This window comes from Anomaloglossus baeobatrachus, chromosome 2, assembly GCF_048569485.1.
Source record: "Anomaloglossus baeobatrachus isolate aAnoBae1 chromosome 2, aAnoBae1.hap1, whole genome shotgun sequence".
In the NCBI taxonomy this organism is placed as follows: domain Eukaryota; kingdom Metazoa; phylum Chordata; class Amphibia; order Anura; family Aromobatidae; genus Anomaloglossus; species Anomaloglossus baeobatrachus.
In genome coordinates, this window is record NC_134354.1 from 32,743,153 (window position 1) to 32,766,343 (window position 23,191).

At 50.4% G+C, this 23,191-nt stretch overlaps 1 protein-coding gene across 1 annotated transcript in view; it reads left to right on the forward strand.

Annotated features, from left to right (window-relative positions):
• Positions 1-23,191, forward strand: part of BRWD1 (bromodomain and WD repeat domain containing 1) — a 246,097-nt gene that overhangs the window by 128,053 nt on the left and 94,853 nt on the right. Inside the window, exons 13-17 of the mRNA XM_075334977.1 lie at positions 8,973-9,074; positions 11,575-11,725; positions 20,936-21,070; positions 21,370-21,498; positions 21,638-21,863. Coding sequence (XP_075191092.1) covers positions 8,973-9,074; positions 11,575-11,725; positions 20,936-21,070; positions 21,370-21,498; positions 21,638-21,863 — 743 coding nt within the window. The remainder of the gene's footprint in view (positions 1-8,972; positions 9,075-11,574; positions 11,726-20,935; positions 21,071-21,369; positions 21,499-21,637; positions 21,864-23,191) is intronic.

The window sequence follows — 23,191 nt, forward strand, 5'->3', positions numbered from 1 at the left end:
TATGGGACAACCGCAGCATATTCTGCAGCCGCACATACCGCAGCGTGGACACAGCACTCCCCATGTCCCATAGGATAATATGGGGGATGTCTGTACTTGCTAAAACCTGCGGATTTATCTAAAAAATCCAGATAAATCTACAGGTTTTCTGCTGCAAAATCCGCGGGTACAGAGGCCTGCGACCACATAGCCTAACAACCTCATTTTTCAGGATCTGGTGCAGTGGGGCTTATTTTTTTTTTTTGTCTCCTGAGCTGGTGTTTTTAATTATACAGTTTTTTAGGGAAATGTGATTGTTTGCTTACTGCAATGTTGCGGTGACCATAAAATATAATTCTGGCATTATTTTTTATTTTTTTTCTTATTGCACACTTTACCTAGTAGATTTAATTTATATTTTGATCTGGCATTAATGACCACGGTGATACCAAATATGTTTGGGGGGGGGGGGGGGGGTGTTTGTAATTGAGAATACAAATAAGAAAGCCGCGGAGACACCATCACGTGTTTCTCAACGCTGGCAGGAAACTAGCCAGGTCTTTCACCGGGAAGGAACAACCACGGGAAGGGCAGTCTCCAGTCAAGGAGACCACCTATACCAAACATGGTATCCATCCACAGACAGCCGTTTCGGGGTATTTGCCCCTCATCAGTGTGGAGTAGGAATCTGGCTAGTGGGGGCAATGCCTAGTAAAAGACTACTTAAGCAAGCATTGTTGACCTTAGGGAGATCAACATATCCACTGCGGATGGATACCATGTTTGGTGTCTCCGCGGCTTTCTTATTTTTTTTCTTACTTTTACTAGGCATTGCCCCCACTAGCCAGATTCCTACTCCACACTGATGAGGGGCAAATACCCCGAAACGGCTGTCTGTGGATGGATACCATGTTTGGTATAGGTGGTCTCCTTGACTGGAGACTGCCCTTCCCGTGGTTGTTCCTTCCCGGTGAAAGACCTGGCTAGTTTCCTGCCAGCGTTGAGAAACACGTGATGGTGTCTCCGCGGCTTTCTTATTTGCATACTTCCCAGGGGGCAATGCTCTAGAATCACTGTGTTGAGAAACACGTGATGGTGTCTCCGCAGTGGATATGTTGATCTCCCTAAGGTCAACAATGCTTGCTTATGTAATTGAGAATAGGGATCAAAAATCTATATAAAAATGTGTAAATTGCCCTCCTTTTTGTTCAAAAGTGAATATAATAAAACTGATATATTTGTAGACCCCTGAGTTATTGAAACAATATTATTTAAAATGTAAATTTTGATTTCAAAAAGCGAAACTCCAGATTTGCATTTTCTTTGTCGCTCCATTGGGAGACCCAGACAATTGGGTGTATAGCTTCTGCCTCCGGAGGCCACACAAAGTATTACACTTTAAAAAGTGTAACCCCTCCCCTCTGCCTATACACCCTCCCGTGCATCACGGGCTCCTCAGTTTTATGTTTTGTGTGGAAGGAGGCACACATCCACTCATGCATTCTCATTTTAGTTATATCGGTTGGAAGAAAAGTGGGCCCCCAAGGGGGCCCCCGGCATGTTCCCTTCTCACCCCACTACGTCGGCGGTGCTGTTAAGGTTGAGGTACCCATTGCGGGTACAAAGGCCGGAGCCTCATGCCGTTTCCTTCACCATCCCTTAGCGGCTCTGGGAGAAGTGGGATCCTGAGCGGTCATCCATTCACTGGGACCGTGCTCCCTCCGCAGCCCCTGTGGGAATCTGTCGGACAGGAGCCTATTTATCCTCAGGGACCGGGCCCTGCATCACTAAGGTACTCTGTGTCCCCATGGGGGATGTGCATGGAGCGCCTTCATCCCGGACGCTGCAGCAGCTGCTTATTGGTGACGGCCGGCGGACTTCCGCGCCGACCGCGCCTGCTTGTCGGCCGCGGTCTTAAATTTAGTCCCCGGCTTAAATTGCGGCCTAGTAGCAAAACTCCCGCCCCCGGGCCTTGCTATCAGGGGTAAGGGCGGGACTGCCGACCTGACGTCGGATGTGAGGGCCGGAGCATCCTGTATGTTTCCTCCCCCCTCACTGATCACTGTGGGGACTCCAGATTCCCGCACTTTTCTAGCGCCGCCCACGGCCCCACTCCTCCCCAGAGAGCTCCGGCAGCCATTTTTTTGGCATTCTGCCGGTGGAGGATTTCCAGGAAAGAGCTCTGCAACGCTGGGAGACCTAAGGCAGGGAATCTGGAGGACACACGCTCCGCTTTTTAGCGGTCGGTAAGCCACACCGGTCACCCGGTGCTGGTCCCCTTTAGGGTGCCGGAATAGATACTATATATTTATATATTTCTGTTCGGTCGGGCTGTATACCCTTTCCCATATATCCTCAGTGATCCCTCTCCTAGGAGACAACAGCATGTCGTCCACAAGGAGCAAGGGTGCCAAGGCACAGGGTTATTTTGCGACCTGTACCTCTTGTGCAGCTAAGTTACCTGCGGGTTCCACCTACCCTCACTGTGAGCAATGCTCAACCCCTGTTTTGCTTGCTCAGCCGGAGCCTCGGTCACTAGTGGGCCCCTCGGCTCAGGTAGACCCTCCTGCTCTCCCTGTCCAGGCGGCAGGGACAGAGTTTGCCGTTTTTGCTGAAAAACTCTGAGTCACTCTCACAATCCATGGCTCAGTCTATGGACAAATGGTCTGCCAAGCTGCTTGAAGCTTTGCAGTCCAGACCGGTCCTTACACAGGCCCCGGGCCCTGTTGGATCATCGCCTCCAGGCCCCTCTCTGTCCGCGCCGCAGCGCGTTCCCAGGGGGGGCCCTAGGTCTCACGTGGAGGACTCCTGCCCGGACCACAGTCCCAGACCGGCTAAGCGGGCCCGCTGGGAATCTTCCCCGACTTCTTAACGCTGCTCGGGTTCCCAGCTTGAGGACTCTCTGGAGGACGAGGCGGACGTCGCAGCTCAGGGCTCTGACCCTGACGTTGCTCTCAATCTTGATACACCTGAAGGGGACGCCATAGTAAATGACCTTATCTTGTCCATCAACCAGGTGTTAGATATATCTCCCCCGCCGCCACCTGTAGAGGAGTCGACTTCTCAGCAGGAGAAACACCAGTTTCGGTTCCCTAAACGTACACTGAGTGCGTTTTTCGATCACTCTAACTTCAGGGATGCTGTCCAGAAGCCCAGAGCGGTTCCGGACAAGCGCTTTACTAAGCGACTTACTGACACACGTTACCCCTTCCCCTCTGACGTAGTTAAGGGTTGGGCTCATTGTCCCAAGGTGGATCCCCCAGTCTCTAGATTGACGGCTAGATCTGTGGTATCGGTTGCAGATGGCTCATCGCTAAAGGATGCCACGGACAGGCAGATAGAGCTCCTGGTGAAATCCATCTATGAAGCCACGGGCGCGTCTTTTGCCCCGGCTTTTGCAGCCGTGTGGGCACTCCAAGCTATCTCAGCTTGTCTGGCTGAGATTAATGCGGTCACACGTAATTCTGCTCCGCAGGTTGCGTCTTTGACTTCTCAGGCGTCAGCTTTTTCTTCCTACGCCATGAACGCAGTTCTAGACTCTGCTAGCCGTACAGCGGTGGCGTCCGCTAACTCTGTGGCAGTCCGCAGGGCCATGTGGCTGCGCGAATGGAAGGCAGACTCTGCTTCCAAGAGGTTCTTAACCGGTTTGCCGTTTTCTGGCGACCGCTTGTTTGGCGAACGATTGAATGAGATTATTAAGGAATCCAAGGGAAAGGACTCCTCCTTACCCCAGTCCAAACCGAAGAGACCTCAGCAACGGAAAATACAATCGAGGTTTCGGTCCTTTCGTCCCTCCGCCAAGCCTCAATCCTCTTCGTCCAGCAGGCCGGAGAAAGGCCAGAGGAACTCCTATGCGTGGCGGGCTAAGCCACGCCCCCAAAAAGCCGCCAGAGGCAATGCCTCCAAGGCGGCCTCTTCATGACTCTCGGCATCCCCGAACTGCATCCTCGGTCGGTGGCAGGCTCTCCCGCTTTTGCGACGCCTGGTGGCCACATGTTCAAGACCGATGGGTGAGACATTCTGTCTCACGGTTACAGGATAGAGTTCAGCTCTCGTCCCCCGACTCGTTTCTTCAGAACCTCTCCGCCCTCCGAGCGAGCCGATGCACTTTTTCAGGCGGTGAACGCTCTGAAGACAGGAGGAGTTGTGATCCCTGTTCCCCCCCCAGGAACATGGTCGCGGCTTTTACTCCAACTTGTTTGTGGTGCCAAAGGAGGACGGCTCGTTCCGTCCCGTTCTGGACCTCAAACTGCTCAACAGACATGTGAGCACCAGACTGTTTCGGATGGAATCTCTCCGCTCGGTCATCGCATCGATGTCACAAGGAGACTTCCTAGCATCGATCGACATCAAGGATGCTTATCTCCATGTGCCGATCGCATCCGAACATAAACGCTTTTTGCGTTTCGCCATCGGGGACGAACACCTTCAGTTCGTGGCATTGCCTTTCGGCCTGGCGACAGCACCACGGGTGTTCACCAAGGTCATGGCATCGGTTGTGGCGGTCCTACACTCTCAGGGCCACTCGATGATTCCCTACTTAGACGATCTTCTGGTCAGGGCACCCTCTCAGATGGCGTGTCAAAACAGCCTTTCCGTCGCTCTGGCGACTCTCCAGCAGTTCGGGTGGATCATCAACTTCCCAAAATCCAAGTTGACACCGACCCAATCACTTACGTACCTTGGGATGGAGTTTCATACTCAGTCAGCGGTAGTCATGCTACCGCTGGACAAACAGCTGTCGCTGCAGGCAGGGATGCAATCTCTTCTTCGGGGTCAGTCACACCCCTTGAGGCGCCTTATGCACTTCCTGGGGAAGATGGTGGCAGCGATGGAGGCAGTGCCCTTCGCGCAATTCCATCTGCGGCCACTCCAGTGGGACATTCTCCGCAAATGGGACAGGAGGTCGACTTCCCTCGACAGGAACGTCTCTTTCCCTTGCAACCAAGACGTCACTTCAGTGGTGGCTCCTTCCCAACTCTCTGTCGCAAGGAAAATCCTTCCTACCCCCAACCTGGGCTGTGGTCACCACGGACGCGAGCCTGTCAGGGTGGGGGGCGGTTTTTCTCCACCACAGGGCTCAGGGAACCTGGACTCCGATAGTCATCCCTTCAGATCAATATTCTGGAGATAAGGGCAGTGTATCTAGCCCTATTGGCCTTTCATCGGTGGCTGGAGGGCAGGCAGATCCGGATCCAGTCGGACAACGCCACTGCCGTCGCATACATCAACCACCAAGGCGGCACTCGCAGTCGTCAAGCCTTCCAGGAAGTCCGACGGATTCTGCAGTGGGTGGAAGCCACAGCCTCCACCATCTCCGCAGTTCACATCCCGGGTGTAGAAAACTGGGAAGCAGATTTTCTCAGTCGTCAGGGCATGGACGCGGGGGAATGGTCTCTTCACCCAGACGTGTTTCGAGAGATCTGTCGCCGCTGGGGAACGCCGGACGTCGACCTCATGGCGTCACGGCACAACAACAAAGTCCCGGCATTCATGGCCCCTTCTCAAGATCACAGAGCTCTGGCGGCGGACGCATTAGTTCAGGATTGGTCGCAGTTTCGACTGCCTTATGTATTTCCTCCTCTGTTGATGCTGCCAAGAGTGCTGCGCAAAATCAGGTCCGACTGTCGTCGCGCCATTCTCGTCGCTCCAGATTGGCCGAGGCGGTCGTGGTACCCGGATCTGTGGCATCTCACGGTGGGTCAACCATGGGTGCTCCCAGACCGCCCAGACTTGCTGTCACAAGGGCCGTTTTTCCACCTGAATTCTGCGGCCCTCAACCTGACTGTGTGGCCATTGAGTCCTGGCTCCTAGCGTCCTCAGGGTTATCTCAAGATGTCATTGCCACCATGAGACAGGCTAGGAAACCAACGTCCGCCAAGATCTATCACAGGTCTTGGAGGATTTTCTTATCCTGGTGCTCTGATAAGGGTTTTACTCCCTGGTCTTTTGCCTTACCCACTTTCATTCCTTCAATCCGGAATGGACAATGGGTTGTCTCTCGGCTCTCTCAAGGGACAAGTATCGGCGCTATCCGTATTTTTTCAAAAGCGTCTAGCCAGGCTTCCGCAGGTCCGCACGTTCCTGCAGGGAGTTTGCCACATAGTCCCACCTTACAAGCGTCCGCTGGAACCCTGGGACCTTAACAGGGTGCTAACGGCTCTTCAGAAACCACCTTTCGAGCCGCTGCGGGATGTCTCTTTATCACGTCTTTCGCAGAAGGTGGCATTTCTAGTGGCAGTTACATCGCTCCGTAGAGTGTCGGAGCTGGCAGCGCTGTCATGCAAAGCCCCCTTCCTGGTTTTTCACCAGGATAAGGTGGTTCTGCGTCCTTTTCCGGAATTTCTCCCTAAGGATATCTCCTTACCTTCATTTTGCCCTAATCCAATTCACCAATGTGAAAAGGATTTGCACTCATTAGATCTGGTGAGTGCACTCCGGCTCTACGTGTCTCGCACGGCGCCCCTGCGCCGTTCAGATGCGCTCTTTGTCCTTGTCGCTGGCCAGCGTAAGGGTTCGCAGGCTTCCAAGTCATCCTTGGCTCGGTGGATCAAGGAACCGATTCTTGAAGCCTACAGTTCTTCTGGGCTTCCGCTTCCTTTGGGGCTGAAAGCCCATTCTACCAGAGCCGTGGGTGCGTCCTGGGCATTGCGACACCGGGCTACGGCTCAGCAGGTGTGTCAGGCAGCTACCTGGTCTAGTCTGCACACTTTCACGAAACACTATCAAGTGCATACCTATGCTTCAGCAGACGCCAGTCTAGGTAGGCGAGTCCTTCAGGCGGCGGTTGCCCACCTGTAAGAGGGGGTCGTTTTCGGCTCTTTTTATCGAGGTATTCTTTTACCCACCCAGGGACTGCTTTTGGACGTCCCAATTGTCTGGGTCTCCCAATGGAGCGACAAAGAAGTGAATTTTGTTTACTTACCGTAAATTCCTTTTCTTCTAGCTCCTATTGGGAGACCCAGCACCCGCCCCTGTTCCCTTCGGGCTGTTTCTTCTTTTGTGTACACATGTTGTTCATGTTGAATTGTTCTTTTGGTTCATGGTTTTCAGTTCTCCGAACATCCTTCGGATTGAATTTACCTTAGACCAATTTATAAGTTTCCTCCTTCCTGCTTTTGCACCAAAACTGAGGAGCCCGTGATGCACGGGAGGGTGTATAGGCAGAGGGGAGGGGTTACACTTTTTAAAGTGTAATACTTTGTGTGGCCTCCGGAGGCAGAAGCTATACACCCAATTGTCTGGGTCTCCCAATAGGAGCTAGAAGAAAAGGAATTTACGGTAAGTAAACAAAATTCCCTTCTTTTCATTTTTTTTTTTTCTCTCCTCCCCTCTTGGTTCCTGCACTGCTAGTAAAATCCTCTATACCCCAGAGTAGTTATGAAACATTGGCTTGCAATGCGAGAAATAAAGTCCTTTTACAGCTCTATTAATGGGGCAAGTTGTGTTATTCACTAAAGAATAAAAGGAAAAGATGTTGACGTTTTAAATCACTGTAATCTTTCTCCTGAAGAATCATATTGTCAGGTCCTTAAAGCAGCCAATGTTAGAATTGAAAAAGTGAAGGTGCCCTACTGCTTTTAAGAATGAGGGTCCCAGAATCCCCCGTGTTATAGAAGTAGCACATGTACGACCACAGCTTTATTCTTGGGCTGCTTTCACACTTGCCTTGTTTTAAATCCGTCAGGTCTGCTGCGGACGGATCCGTTGTTTTTTAGGCTAGGTTCACATTTCCGTTGTTTTGCATCAGTCATATGCATTGCTTGACGCATGTGACTGATACGTTGTACAACGGATGACAAAGAACAGAATTTAATTGTCGGACTCCGTTGTGTGCGGGGGGGCGGAGTTCGGGGTGGGTGGAGCAGAGCAGGGCCGTGGCGCTGAGGAAGTCAGTGCCGCGGGGACTGCAGGGCTGGGGACGTGTGTGTGTGTGTGTGTGTGTGTGTGTGTACATGCTGAGTGCGGGAGGGGGTAGAGCCGAGCGGGGAAGTGCACAGCCAGGGTAAATATCAGGTAACGAAAAGCAAAGCACTTTGCTTGGTTACCCGATATTTATATTGGTTACCAGCGTACACCGCTTAGCGCTGGCTCCTTGCACAGGTAACCAGTGTAAATATCAGTTAACCAAAGCGCATTGCTTAGTAACCCGATGTGTATCCTGGTTACGTGTGCAGAGAGCGCATGCGCAGCGAAATCCTACGGATTGCGCTGCTCAAAAAACGTTACATGCTGCGTTCCTTTCGCCCCGCGGTCAGTCGTTCCACGACTGATCAGTTGGGCGGAGGGTGCAACGCAGCATCATCAGTCACAATCCGCCGCTCATACAAGTCTATGGGAACAACGGAATCCGCCAAACTGATTCCGTTGTTTACCAGAGCAGCGGATTGTGACTGATACAATTTAACAGAAATGTGAACCTAGCCTTAGATGTCAACTGACGCAACAGTTGTATTATTTCACAGGAATCCTGTGAAAAAACTGATCCGTCGCGTCCGTTACATCCGTTGTGCGTCCGGTTTTTGACGGATAAGTAGTGATCCGTTCGTGTTTTGGACATCCCAGTGGATGTGCCAAACATGCTGGGCGTGCTCCATAGAGCGTGACTGAATCCAGCACCATAGACATACATTATAGCTTGTGACGGATGGCGACGGACACCTGCGGAGTCCGTTTTTCTTGCCGCTTCAAAAAGTTACATGCAGCATAGCTCCCGTCTCACGGTCAGTCAGTAAACGACTGATCCATCACTTAGCGGATGCAACGCAAGGCCATCCGTCGTAATCGGGCACTAATAGAAGTCTATGGGGAAAAAAATGATTCCTGCAAAATATTTTGCCGCTTACCATAATTCCTCAAGGCGACAGATTGTGATGGATGCTAAACAATGCAAGTGTGAAAGTAGCCTTAGAGACTGGCAGAGATGACCAAATGGCCAGTGACAGGTGATAAGTTTAATTGGAGAACCCCTTTGACAGAAGTTATGTTTTCAGGTTTGTAAGTGGTAGCAAAGATGGAACAGCACGAATCTGGCGCCTCGAAGAGCAGGAGTGGAAAAGCATCGTACTTGACATGGACATGAGTCTGGATGACAGGTACGGTGTCTGCCTTGTGTAATTTTCTATTACCCTTGAAGTATAAAAATTAAAGAACTTGTGTCCTTATCTTTGTGATTTGACACCTAAAGAGGTTTTCCCAGGTTACATTATTATTTTTTTTTTATACATTATTTTTTTACTAAAAGGATCAGCCTACCCCCTTCCCCTCTGCCACTGTCCCCAGTCATTGCTGCATCCCTGATGTCACCACTCCAGCATGACCTCTGCAGCCAATCACTGTGCTCAGCGGTCTCGTGCTGACTACACTGGGAGAGCAGCAGGGAAAAAAACATATCGGCACTGGTGCATGTGTGTGCAGCCGAGCCATGCGTTACTTTTAGAAAATTTGTGTACCTACCACTCCTATAAAAAAATCTGTAACAACCACGGCTTTGTAGGGATCTGCAAATTGCTACTGTAATCATGAATAGGTCAGATTTTTACTAAAAAATGTTTAAGGCTTGGTAATTATTGCCCCAAATTAAAAAGGACTAAAGATGTCCTCATCAGTTTTGAGGCAAATTGTATTCACCTCAAATAAAAAAAATTGAAATCGCCAGAATCTGATTTTTTTTTTTTTTTTTTATTGGATGTCTACAAACAAAGCAAAATGTTGGCAAACTGACTTTTTGCTGAATTGTAGAGAAAAAAAAAAAAAAGTATCACCCCCTCACTGCTCTTCTGTACAGTTGCACCAGCTCATTTCTCTTCCTAATAGCTGGCGCCATCCTGTTCTGCATCATTTTTCACTCTGTGCCGGACCGAGTGGGCCTCAGGTGATGCCGGTCATGTTACGGCATGCCTGGCCCGAGGTCTGCTCAGGCGAGGTGCAAAGTGAAGGAGGTTGCAGAAGAGGACACAGCCTGCCATGAAGAACCAAACAGAGCAGACCAGAGCCAGCATAGCAAGGTGAATATACTATTTCTACAATGACCCCATTCATGCAACCAGAAATGTAGTTTGTAGTGATGCTCTTTGTCCAAAATGTTGCTGTTCTTTACATACCTCAATGCAAAACAGCCATTACAGAAGTATAGGTAGCAGTACTATAGAGTAATTTCTGCTATAATAATGCCGATTCAGATGAGAGACTCTGTATACAGTCACTAAAGTGCACCATAACAAATCGAAAGATCCCCATTGGAGTGTAGGCAATGAACAACCACAAAAGGGATTGTGACTCAGACAAAAGAATATAATTAAAATAACAGACTTTATTGAAAATGTTAAAACAAATGTAAACAAATTATGGCCAATAGAGAAAAATATATGGACAAGGATGTAAGGGGTACTTTACACGCTGCAACATCGCTAGCGATTGCTAGCAATGTCCAGCGCGATAGCTCCCGCCCCCGTCGTACATGCGATATCTTGTGTTTGCTGCCATAGCGAACATTATCGCTTTGGCAGCTTCACACGCACATTCCTGGTCGGCGACGTCGCTGTGACCGCCGAACAAGCCCTCCTTCAAGGGGGAGGTGCGTTCGGCGTCACCGCGACGTCACTAAGCGGCCACCCAATAGAAGTGGAGGGGCGAAGATGAGCCGGACATAATATCCCGCCCACCTCCTTCCTTCCGCATTGCCGCTGGACGCAGGTAAGGAGATCTTTGTCGCTCCTGCGGTGTCACACACATCAATGTGTGGTGCTGCAGGAACGAAAAACAACATAGCAGCAGGAGCGACATTATGGAAATGAACGACGTGACACATCAGCGATTTTTGTCACTTTTTAGCTCTTTCATCGTCGCAGGTGGGATTTACACGTTGCGATGTCGCTACCGGCGCCGGATGTGCGTCACTAACGACTTGACCCCGACGATATATTGGCCGCGATGTCGCAGCGTGTAAAGTACCCCTAACCCTCTAGCAGCAAATCAACAGGTAAAGTGCTGATGTGCAAAATGGCCCATGTATACCACCAATCTAATAGAGCTCACAACAATAAGTAAGCAACCCAAAAAAAATAAACACAAATGGATGCAGTAAACCATTACATAATGCTATATGGTAAATCCTGTATTATAAAATGCCATTTACTGTACCATGATTGATAATGAAAGAGAAGATATATATATTGAGTTGATTTGCTGGTATAATGCCGACAAATGTCCCCTATTTGGCCAGTGGTAAATAAACTATAATTAGGATCAGTGAAGGTCGGTGATATACCAATGAACAAACTACCTTGGTAGATGGTCCCGTGGTACTGAGTGCTGCCAACCCCTACGCGTGTTTCGTGTGTAAAGACCTCTTCAGGGGGTGCTGCATGAATTAGGTAGATGTTGCCTGAAAAGCTGCAATAAAAAAATGAACTTAATGCGCCTCGGTGTAAAAACTACATTCCTGACGACTTGTTCAGTTCCTTTTTTACAAATCTTAACCGCTTCAGGGTTTAGAGCTAATCTGTTAACCGTTCCTTCTTTGTGCAGCTTTGTTTGATGGGTGGGATTGTTTACTTGGTTCGAATGCTTTAGTTATTTTTCTTATCCCCTCAGACCATCTACTAATGATAATATATCGTATCCAAAGCCCAAGGTTCTCATGATTGCTTGGGACATAATGGATAACTACGTTGTGACTGCGAGCAGCGCCCACCTACTGAAGGTGTGGGATTCACATACTGGGAAACTGCTGCATGTCCTGATGGTGAGTACCAGACGCCACTGCTAACCTGAGTTATGCTGGTTTCTTTCGGGTGCAGGTCTTTATTTTATTAGTGACAAGGTCTGCTTGGGTCCTTTTTTTTTTTTTTTTTTTTTTTTTTTTTTTTTTTTTTGCATCCATTGGGGGACAAAGGACTGTGGGTATTGGCCCTACCATCAGGTTGCACCTCTGCCCGGTGGGTCATACCCCCTCGAACACTAGACAAGTAAGTTTTGTGCTTTAAAGCAATAGAAAAGCAAAAAATGGTAGGCTAGAACATGAAAAGTACACAAAGATGCAACATTTGACCCCAGGAAAAATAATGGATGGAGTTCGCAGTTATTCAAAAAGGAGAACCTTTTCCCTTGGACATGTAGGTTTCCATAATGACAGGAATATTGCACTTAAAAATGATTGACACAACTAGACCCCCTGCATTACCTGCGTGAGGTCAGAGTCAGGAAGCCAGAAACTTGCATCATGCGTAACTAGACATGAACTGATCTAACCAGATCCAAGTGGTAGGCTTTGAGCATGGTTGGGATCATAGATTTCAGACTTCATCTATAGCAATCACACTGATGACCACAGCTAAGATAAAATGGGGTGGAATAGCTGGCTTTGGAAATGGTAGTATGGATGAAGAGAAGTCCAAGGGGCATCTTAAGCTGATCGTCTAGATTGGCAAAATAGGTCAATCCAGAGCTTTGAGGATAGCTGGGACGCTCTCCACCATGATGCAGCAGGGAATGAAGGTACTGCATGGAGGACTTTACCCAAGGAGTGACCAGATCATCCATCGTGAAGGCCCAAGACCTGACTTTGTAATTTTAAAGCTTGTAATTCAGATGGGCTCTAATCAGATCCACATCTGTATTTCCACTGTGATGACATCTGCTTGAGGCCCTCCATAAGGAGACATCACTCTGTGGTTTATATTTATTGGCTTAAAAAAAATATGCAGCCCTTTTGTATATCCCTGGGATATGGACTGTAGCTAGTGCCATATGGGAAGCATTCAGTATAAATATATGTATACTATGCTAAGGGGTCCTTTAAATTTACGCCTCCAAATTTCTTTTTGAGGCCTCTGTCAAGCAGTGACTAAACTTGCCATTGCCCTGGTCATCAGACCTGTGTCTCAAGAGGCCTCAAAAAGAAATTTGGAGGCGTAAATTTAGATGACCCCTTTGCATAGACCAGACCCTGTTTAAGCTGTCTGGATCAGGATGTACAATCCATACTCAACCATGATGCAGTGAAGGCCAGATGTGAGCAGAGCCAGGTGCTCTAAATGCCACTTAAAGAATATCTTGATTCTTTTTTTTTTGGCCAGGTGGATCACTAAATTACGCAACTTCAGACATGCAAATTGGTAGCGTGTATGTAAAGGAGATGACAAGAGGATCTATGGATGTATGGACAATATGCAAACCAAACCTTTTCATAAAGGGGACACCAGGATTAGATCTTGTGGCTGAGGCCAGCTTCCATTGTGCTTTGGCTCTTTTGCTCCTCCTGTTCAGTCTGGATCCTTAAAGGCAAACAATGCAAAAGAGACCATCTTTGATATATGTCTAAAGGTGCACAAGAGCATCTGAGAAAAGACTTTTGCTCTCTTTGCAGGAGCACCCATAACCATATGGGGCTAGAGGTTACATGGTATTTCATTGGGGCAGTGTAGGCTGGGGTCATACAAAAATTGGGCTAGTATCTGCTTCAGAAGTTTCACCATGTTCTGGGACAGCCTCAGTATTACCCAAAGCCTGGGTAATGGCCCAGGTTGGGCGAGAGATTTTTTGGGAAGGTTGGCGGTACTGTGAAACGAGGGTTTTCTGGAAGGTCACGGAGTATATAATTGTATAATATACATGGGATGTCCCAAAGTTGTCCCTAGAGTGGGAAATAAAGTGAAAATTTGTAAGAAGTTAAAAATGTGTAAGGCAGAAACCTGAGCGACTACCGCCTGCAGAACCGTTCTGCCCAGACTTGCATCTGCAGAGGCAAAGATAGGAGCCCGGTAAAACTTTTTAAAAAGGTGTAAAATACATGACCGTGTGCAAGCTTTAAAAACCTACAAGGCCGAACCTTGATGGCAAAGGGCCCTGGAAGCCCCTGCTGCCTGAGGGGAGTGAGCTTTCAGCCTTGGCGGGGCCACTTGGCTTTTGGCTTTTATAAGTTTGCAGAATGAATCCAACACTCGCTGGTTGCCTTGGAGGCCAAAACACCTCAGTGAGGACCTTCTGAAATGATGAGAAATCTGAACTTCTGAAGGAAGCTGTTACCTTCAGGTAGTTACCCTATTTTCGGACTATAAGACGCTCCGGACTATAAGACGCACCCTGGTTTTAGAGGAGGAAAATAAAATTTTAAGCAAAAAATGTGATCATGACACTGTTATGGGGCGAGGATCTGCTGCCTACACTGTTATGGGGGTAATGTCCCAAAATTCTCTACTAAGGTGCCGCATCCTGATAATGATCCTCCTGCCTTGTATATAGAGTATGTCCCTCATCTTGCTATATACCGTCATCCTGCCATATGGCCGCATCCTGCTATATACTGGCATATGGCCGCATTCTGCTATATAACCCATCCTGCTCATATGCCCCCATCCTGCTCATATGCCCCCATCCTGCTCATATGCCCCCATCCTGCTCATATGCCCCCATCCTGCTCATATGCCCCCATCCTGCTCATATGCCCCCATCCTGCTCATATGCCCCCATCCTGCTCATATGCCCCCATCCTGCTCATATGCCCCCATCCTGCTCATATGCCCCCATCCTGCTCATATGCCCCCATCCTGCTCATATGCCCCCATCCTGCTCATATGCCCCCATCCTGCTCATATGCCCCCAGCCTGCTCCTATGCCCCCAGCCTGCTCCTATGCCCCCAGCCTGCTCCTATGCCCCCAGCCTGCTCCCATGCCCCCAGCCTGCTCCCATGCCCCCAGCCTGCTCCCATGCCCCCAGCCTGCTCCCATGCCCCCAGCCTGTTCCCATGCCCCCAGCCTGTTCCCATGCCCCCAGCCTGTTCCCATGCCCCCAGCCTGTTCCCATGCCCCCAGCCTGTTCCCATGCCCCCAGCCTGCTCCCATGCCCCCAGCCTGCTCCCATGCCCCCTTCCCGTCTGTGCCGCTGAGAGGAGCAGTCCTCGTTACCCTGCTGCATCGCGATAATCTCCCGTGTCTGTGCCGGGCCGGCGGCTGCGTGTGGACACGTGCGCACAGCGATGACGTCATCGCTGTGCGCGCCGCTAGTCTCCACCCAGCCGACGGCACAGACACAGGAGATGATCGCGATGCAGCACGGTAACGGGGACGGCTCCACTCAGCGGCGCTGCCGCTGACAGACGGGAGAGCGAGCAATGCTACAGGGGAACGGTGAGTACTGTACACTGATTCACTGCTCCCCGCGCTGATGATGATACACGTGGAGCAGTGAATACAGCCGTACATGATCACTCCAGGCTGTAGTTGCCAGGGGTGATCATGCGGGCTGGCTCTTTATCCCCCGCCCATCACCCCGCCCACCTGTCAGTGCCTGCTTCAGCACTGAGGGATGATGGGCGCGCATATTAAATGAGCGGGTCCACGTGGTCACGACAGGCTGCTACAGCCTGCTCATGCCCCCGATGACCCGCTCCACCACAGCACCCACATTCCCCGCAGCCACATTCAGACCATAAGACGCACCCCCCACTTTCCCCCAACATTTGGGGGGAAAAAAGTGCGTCTTATGGTCCGAAAAATACGGTAATCACCACTTTGACCAGAACCAGTGTAAGGATTCCTCAGTAGGGTTAGAAGGCCATAGAGAAGGAAGAACAATATTTAGATGGAATGCAAAAATCACCTTGGGAAAGACTGCATCGGACTAACCACCATGTCCATTTGAAAGACCAGAAAAAGCGTCATTATCGGGTGGTTAGATCAGATACTTACCAGATAGGAGTGATGGCACTGAGGAATGCCACCCTCTTGGAGATCCGAGTGGGCAAATTCTGTGGATTGATTCAAAAGAAGGATACTGCAAAGTGCTGAGAACCAGAATAAGGTCCCAGGAATCCAAAGGCCGATGAGAAGGAACAGAGTGGGCCACCTCCTGAAGAAAAGTCTTAACTTCCAATCTGGAAGTTAACTGCTTCTGAAAAAAAAATTGACAGGGTTGAGACCTGGCCCTTGAAGAAGCCGAGGGCCAAACTGGACTCAAACCTGACTGCAGGAAGGCAAGAAGAGAGAAGTATGCATTGTACATGTTCTTATCTTGTACCTGGTTTATTTCTATTACTTAATAAACTAATTTAAAAAAAAAGTGAAAAAAGCGGAAAATCATTGGATTCACACCAGTGGTAGAAGAACTTTCAGGTTAAATGGTAGATGTGTGATGACGATGGCTTCCGATCCTTGATCATAGTCTGTACAATCTAGTCAAAGAAACCTGATGCTGTTAGAACAGCAGAATTAACAGCCATACCGTTAAATTGAGTGGCTGAGAAAGAACTCTGTTGGAAGAGGGGTCTTTGGGAGAGAAGGTCTGGGCGATCTGGGAGCCTCCACAGAATGTTTGCTAGAAGGTTGACTACTTCTGCATACCATGATCTTCTAAGCCACAAGGGTAATTCCTTCTGACCTGATCTTCAGAAGCCTGGGTTGCAGATGCAGTGGTAGTACTAGATAAGGAAGGTGGAACTGTGACCAAGGAATCTCCAGGACATGCGATGCAATTGCTAGAGGATCACAAGCTCTGGACACAAACCGAGGTACCTTGTGAGTGTGTCTGAATGCATTCAGGTCAACGTCTGGAGTGCTCCACTGAAGGCAGATCTTTTCAGACTATCGGTTACAGAGACCATACTCCCACGGTTAGCCTCTCGCAACTTAGGATGTTGGTGGCCCGAGGAGAACATAATTTTTTGAGCCAGAGGAGATTATTTCTCTGACCCAGGGATCATTGACCGAGCAGATCCACATGTCTTGGAGCAGGGGTAAGTAGCTGCCCACCCAAATAAAGATCCTGGGAGAGGGTGGCCAATCAAGCAGAGGAGAATCTGTTGCTTCTGGTGTGTGATGACTTGGAGTGTGGAGCGTTTGAACACCAGGAAGGAGTGGGCTTGAAGAACGGTCTTCTCTTTTCTTGAGGGACAGCAGTTCTTTCTTGGTGAGGAGGCTGAAGCTGCTGAAAGGAACAAAACTGATGAGACTTTCGATTTGGAAAAATCATGGAAGCCACCAAATTGCTCGACGCGTGTACGGAGCAGCTAGTGATTTCAAGAGCAGCAGAACAGAGAGGTACTTACCCGCCTTGACAATCTGGTCTGAGGTCTGCCAGCTCTGGAGGGGATCTGGAGGTGATGCCTTGGCGTAGGTGTTTTGCCTAGGCTGTCACTGCCTTGGCGACCCAGGTAGCAGAAAAGGATGGATATAGAGACAAATCTGTAGCTTTAAAGGTGAATTTAGCTAAGGATTTCATGTGCTGGTCTCTGGGGGCCTTTAATAGATGCTGCGTCAGAGATTGGTAGGATATTTGGTTCTCAACAGTCTGTAGTCCAACAGACAAAACAATCACTTATCTCGGGGAGACCAGCCAGAAAAAACACTGCCGGCAGCAAACAAAGGCACTCAAAACAGTGAAATCCTAGGTGCATTGCCCCTTGAAGTATGCAAATCATAAAAGGTCCATGGAGCCTCTGTTAGGAGTCTCAACACAGAAAATAGCCAGATATCCCTCCGGGAAGGGCCTAGCCAAGGAGAGGCTCTTTTTAGTAGACCACCATAATCACCATATTAAGTGGCCCTTTTAGTCAATATCCAACTCTTTGATGAGTTTAAAGATATGACAAAGGAAATACCAAGGCCAGGTATCCATCCACAGACAGCTGTTTCTGGGTGTTGCCCCTCATCAGTGTGGAGTATCCTTTCCGGAGGGATATCTGGCTATTTTCTGTGTTGAGACTCCTCACAGAGGCTCCACGGACCTTTTTTGATTTGTAGCCCAACAGAGGGGAGAGGTGGACCAGGTGGCAACCAGATCTGAGATGACGAGCCTCTGGAGAGGGAGAGTGCGATGGAAAGTGCAACCTCAGAGTTGTCAGAAATCACTGAGGAAGCTTCGTCCGCTGGCGAGCTCTGCCATGCTGGTGTGGAGAAGTAGATGGCTGACTCACTCTTTGGCGAAGTACCCGGAGCGGAGATGGCCGTTGATAGCTGCTCTGTAATGGTGACCAAGGTTGTAGATACCTTTGGTCAAATCTGTAACAGACTGAGAGAGGTTAATGGGCCATGCTGTGGGGCACACTCTTGTCTCAGGCTGCAGGGGATTCCTGGAGGGCGGGGGCAGTGGTGAGCAGGCAGCACAGGTAATCACAGGTTGGCCCGATGAGAATTTTTGCTTACAGAATGTTAGCAAAATAGACAACTATCTAAGGGTGGGAGGACTGGTGTGTACGTCTTTCTATGGTGCTAGACCTGGTTAAAAGGCGAGAAAATGAGAGAACTGTCATGAGGGGGTTAATTACCAGGAGGAAGGAGAGACTTGCTGAGACCCACTATGTGGGGTCCCGGAGTAGGCAACCTACCAGAGGTTGAGACCTATGTTGTAGGACGGAGGAGTCCTGATAACAGGAGGTGAGAGAAGTCTCCTAAAATGCCGCAGGACCTGCTGAGGTGTTAACCTAAAGGCCCCGTTACACGCTACGATTTATCTGACTATATGTCGTCGGGGTCACTGTTTTCGTGACGCACATCCGTCGTCGTAAGCTACGTTGTTGCGTGTAACACCTATGACCGACTCCGAACGATCGTAAAACTAGCGAAAATCGTTCATCGTTGACACGTCATTCATTTTCAAAATATTGTTAGTCGTTGCGAACGCAGCAGACATATTGCTACGTTTGACACCCTGCCAACGACTAACATTCTTAGTGCGTCTGTCATCAGCGACGTGGGCGTGTCGTTGCGAGCAATGCTCCACGCCTCCTCCGCTCTAATTGGTGTCATGCCAGGGTGTAAGCTATGGACAATTATATGCCTCTGTCTTTGCTGGAATCGTTGGGAGGAATGCTGTGTGACGGTGTCCACACGACCGCCTTGGTCAAACAATATATCGCTGAACGATGTAGCGTCGTTTGTGAGATGGGTACGTGTGACCGCTAAAAAAACTACCTATGAGCGATCTCTGCAAATTGTAGCAACGATCTGGGCGTGTCACATCGCTAACGAGATCGCTATCAATATCGTTGCGTGTAAAGCGGCCTTTACTCTACCCGGTGGGGAAGTGGAGCTGCACGGGAAGGAGTAAGTGGAGAACATGCAACACGGGACAATTACCCACTCAAGCATCTGATTGCCTGTGGAGAAAGGGGTTATGGACTTCAGTCTCTATTAAGCCACAACTGAAGATGGGGACTAAATTTGAGGCCCAGCTCCAGGAGGCTGCGATAAAGACCCAGGAAAGCAGAGGATTGTGTTGGAAGCCTCAAAGGAGAAAAGAGGAAGATGTAAGAAAAGATTTGAAAATAGTAAGACTGGAAAAAAGAGTTGCTGGAACAGATGGGGGGGGGGAAACCACTTGCTTGACATGGATGAAAGCTTTCTCTTCACAGGGATAACCTTTTGGCTTGAAAATCTTATGCTCGGTCTTCCCTCCATACACATGCTTTGGGAGGCAGGCCAGCGAAGAACAGGCTTCACCATCCACATCACTACATACCGCATACTGTGTTAGTAGAAAAAAAGGTCCTGCCTTCCTGGACGAGAGGGGATACAAACTGACCTATTTGCAGACTGTGGTCTGTCATCTGGTCGAGAAATCAAAGTGGCCCAACCCGCTCTGTTGCCTTTTTTTGTGGGAACAAGAGAAGAGTAATAATTGCTCTGGAGCTCCAGACCCATGTCCTGCCTCCTAGTGACACTAAGCTAACCGGAATAGCTTGGTTGTCGGTAGGCTGGTGTAGACTGCAGGGGAGCAGCAGACTGTTTTACTTAGCTGTAATTCTTAGTGTCAGCCTCCTGGCGTCAGCAGCATACACCTATGGTCTCCGGTGTCCCCCAGCGAAGCGACCATGAAATAAGGGTCTACTGTGACCAACGAATGCTGAAGTGTGCTCCTTCTTTTTGGCCCTGATGATGCCTAGAAAACGGAAATTGAGATAAAAAAAAAGCTGCCCCAAAGAACTAGGAATGGGCTGTGTAAGGTACCTACCTGATCCCATGGGTTAAAAAAATCCTAAATCACGGAGGCTGAAGTAAAACTGTGAATTCAGAGCTATGTCCCCCCAATAGTGAGCAGCAGGGAAGTGGGCAGGCTGTGTCCTCAGTGGCAAAGTCCGCTGGTTTTTGGCTGTTGGAAAACTCACCCACAAAAACCCATGATGAAACGTTTGAGGAGGAATCAACTTTCCGAAGGAGGAGGCTGGTGCACAGTAGCTTTATCCTAAAGGGAAGATGATGGGGCCTGGTCTGCAAACTAAAAGGTGCTCAAAGGAGGGAAAAGGAGACGTGTGGCCAGCATGAGGTATAGTCAGGAAAATTTGAGAAGACATTTCAGACACTAATCTTAGTGATGATAAAAAGGAGGCAGACATTTACCTAACTATAGCCATGCAGGAAAACGTTGATGGGGAGGTGTTCTAAGTAGGGAAGGATATTATGGTGGTCTGTGGGCAGGAACACTCCCACTATAGCTTTCATTATTAGGTCGCTGGCCTTCTACCAGGGAGGTCCCACACATGAGTGGGGTTTATGCTGGCTTAGAAAAAGTAGAGATATGCAATCCACCTGGGATTAAACAGAGCTGAGACATGTCAGGCTCTAATCTGAAGATGCTGTCCCCCAATGATATTGACCACAATGTCATTTTTGATTAAAACCCTGCACAAGAGTTTATGTATAATCCTTAATTTCAGCCTGTCTTATACTTCAGAGCTGCACTCACTGTGCACGCACATACATTACATTACTTATCCTGTACTGATCACATCCTGTATTATACTCTCGAGCTGCACTCACTATTCTGCTGGTGTACTCACTGTGTACATACATTACTTATCCTGTACTGATCACATCCTGTATTATACTCTAGAGCTGCACTCACTATTCTGCTGGTGTACTCACTGTGTACATACATTACTTATCCTGTACTGATCACATCCTGTATTATACTCCAGAGCTGCACTCACTTAATTTTTATTTTTATATTTTTTTGTACCAGGGTCATGAAGATGACATCTATGTTTTGGAGCCTCACCCCTATGACTCCAGAATGATGTTATCTGCCGGACACGATGGAAATATCTCTATGTGGGATATTAAAAGTGGCACCAAAGTCATGCACTGCTTTAATCTGGTAAGCTACACACAACTGCTCCTGGGTGGTCCGCCTAAATGCAGGGAGGGAGGGGTGGTGGTACGTATAGACTACACTACCGCAGTGTGTTTATTGGGTGGTTTTAACAGTTTTTAGAAGCTTTGTGAATGCCTGCAGCCACCACTAGTGGGAGCTCTGTGCACTAAGTGCATCTATAGAATGTCACTGTTTCTCGGGTTCATGGTTTCTGCTGATTTTGTCTCCTTTTCTGTTCATTTCTTGTTGATCAGCGCTGTTTGTTGTGGTATTAATCATTTCAATCTTTCATTTCTGCCCAGATTGAAGGACAAGGCCATGGTGCCATACTGGACTGCAAGCTGTCAGCTGATGGGCAGCGCATGGTGGGGACAGATTCTCATGGATATCTGCTGATTTTTGGCTTTGGCAATAGCAAATCCTATGAGAAGGCGAGTTTTTATTGATCACTTACTGTTGGGTTCCCCTATAGACTGATTCTTGGTCACGGTCAGGGACCCATCTATCAGTTTTCTACAGGTTATTCTATATTGGGAGTACTCACTTGTTTTTGTATCGCTCTTATTTCAGATTCCCGAGCAGATGTTTTTCCACACGGACTACAGACCCCTCATTGTAGATTCAAACCATTTCGTCCTTGATGAACAGACCCAACAGGCGCCGCACTTGATGCCGCCACCATTTCTGGTAGATGTTGATGGAAACCCCCATCCACCTACATATCAGCGGCTGGTTCCTGGGAGAGAGAACTGTTCGGATGAGCATTTGGTTCCTCAGCTGGGATATATGGAAACTGGTAAGAACTGTTTTTCTGACCGTATCTTCCAGGTAGTTCATTTTCAGGTGCTATCAGTCACTGGTCACTTCCGCATCCGTGCTGATGACATTTCGACTATGACATGTCGAGACTTGTGTATATGTCCTGTTAGTTTAGATACTTGCACACTTCTCGGCTGGTGTGTGCTATTGTAATGCCATCGGTGCCACTCACCTGCAATATGGAAGTGACCAGAGATGGAAACCTCCTTTTCTAAGTTGGCTTTGTTAACCCCTTCTGTGCTGCTCAGTATTAGTACATGAAGTACAGATAGTTCCAGTGTGCAGTACTATAGTGGGCAGAAGGAGCATTGTCATAATAGTGCGGTGTCATAATCGTCCCGTGCCCCTCGTTCCGCGCGCCCCGCCCTCGTTCCGCGCGCCCCGCCCTCGTTCCGCGCGCCCCGCCCTCGTTCCGCCCCCCCGCCCTCGTTCCGCGCCCCCCGCCCTCGTTCCGCGCCCCCCGCCCTCGTTCCGCGCCCCCCGCCCTCGTTCCGCGCCCCCCGCCCTCGTTCCGCGCCCCCCGCCCTCGTTCCGCGCCCCCCGCCCTCGTTCCGCGCCCCCCGCCCTCGTTCCGCGCCCCCCGCCCTCGTTCCGCGCCCCCCGCCCTCGTTCCGCGCGCCCCGCCCTCGTTCCGCGCCCCCCGCCCTCGTTCCGCGCCCCCCGCCCTCGTTCCGCGCCCCCCGCCCTCGTTCCGCGCCCCCCGCCCTCGTTCCGCGCCCCCCGCCCTCGTTCCGCGCCCCCCGCCCTCGTTCCGCGCCCCCCGCCCTCGTTCCGCGCCCCCCGCCCTCGTTCCGCGCCCCCCGCCCTCGTTCCGCGCCCCCCGCCCTCGTTCCGCGCCCCCCGCCCTCGTTCCGCGCCCCCCGCCCTCGTTCCGCGCCCCCCGCCCTCGTTCCGCGCCCCCCGCCCTCGTTCCGCGCCCCCCGCCCTCGTTCCGCGCCCCCCGCCCTCGTTCCGCGCCCCCCGCCCTCGTTCCGCGCCCCCCGCCCTCGTTCCGCGCCCCCCGCCCTCGTTCCGCGCCCCCCGCCCTCGTTCCGCGCCCCCCGCCCTCGTTCCGCGCCCCCCGCCCTCGTTCCGCGCCCCCCGCCCTCGTTCCGCGCCCCCCGCCCTCGTTCCGCGCCCCCCGCCCTCGTTCCGCGCCCCCCGCCCTCGTTCCGCGCCCCCCGCCCTCGTTCCGCGCCCCCCGCCCTCGTTCCGCGCCCCCCGCCCTCGTTCCGCGCCCCCCGCCCTCGTTCCGCGCCCCCCGCCCTCGTTCCGCGCCCCCCGCCCTCGTTCCGCGCCCCCCGCCCTCGTTCCGCGCCCCCCGCC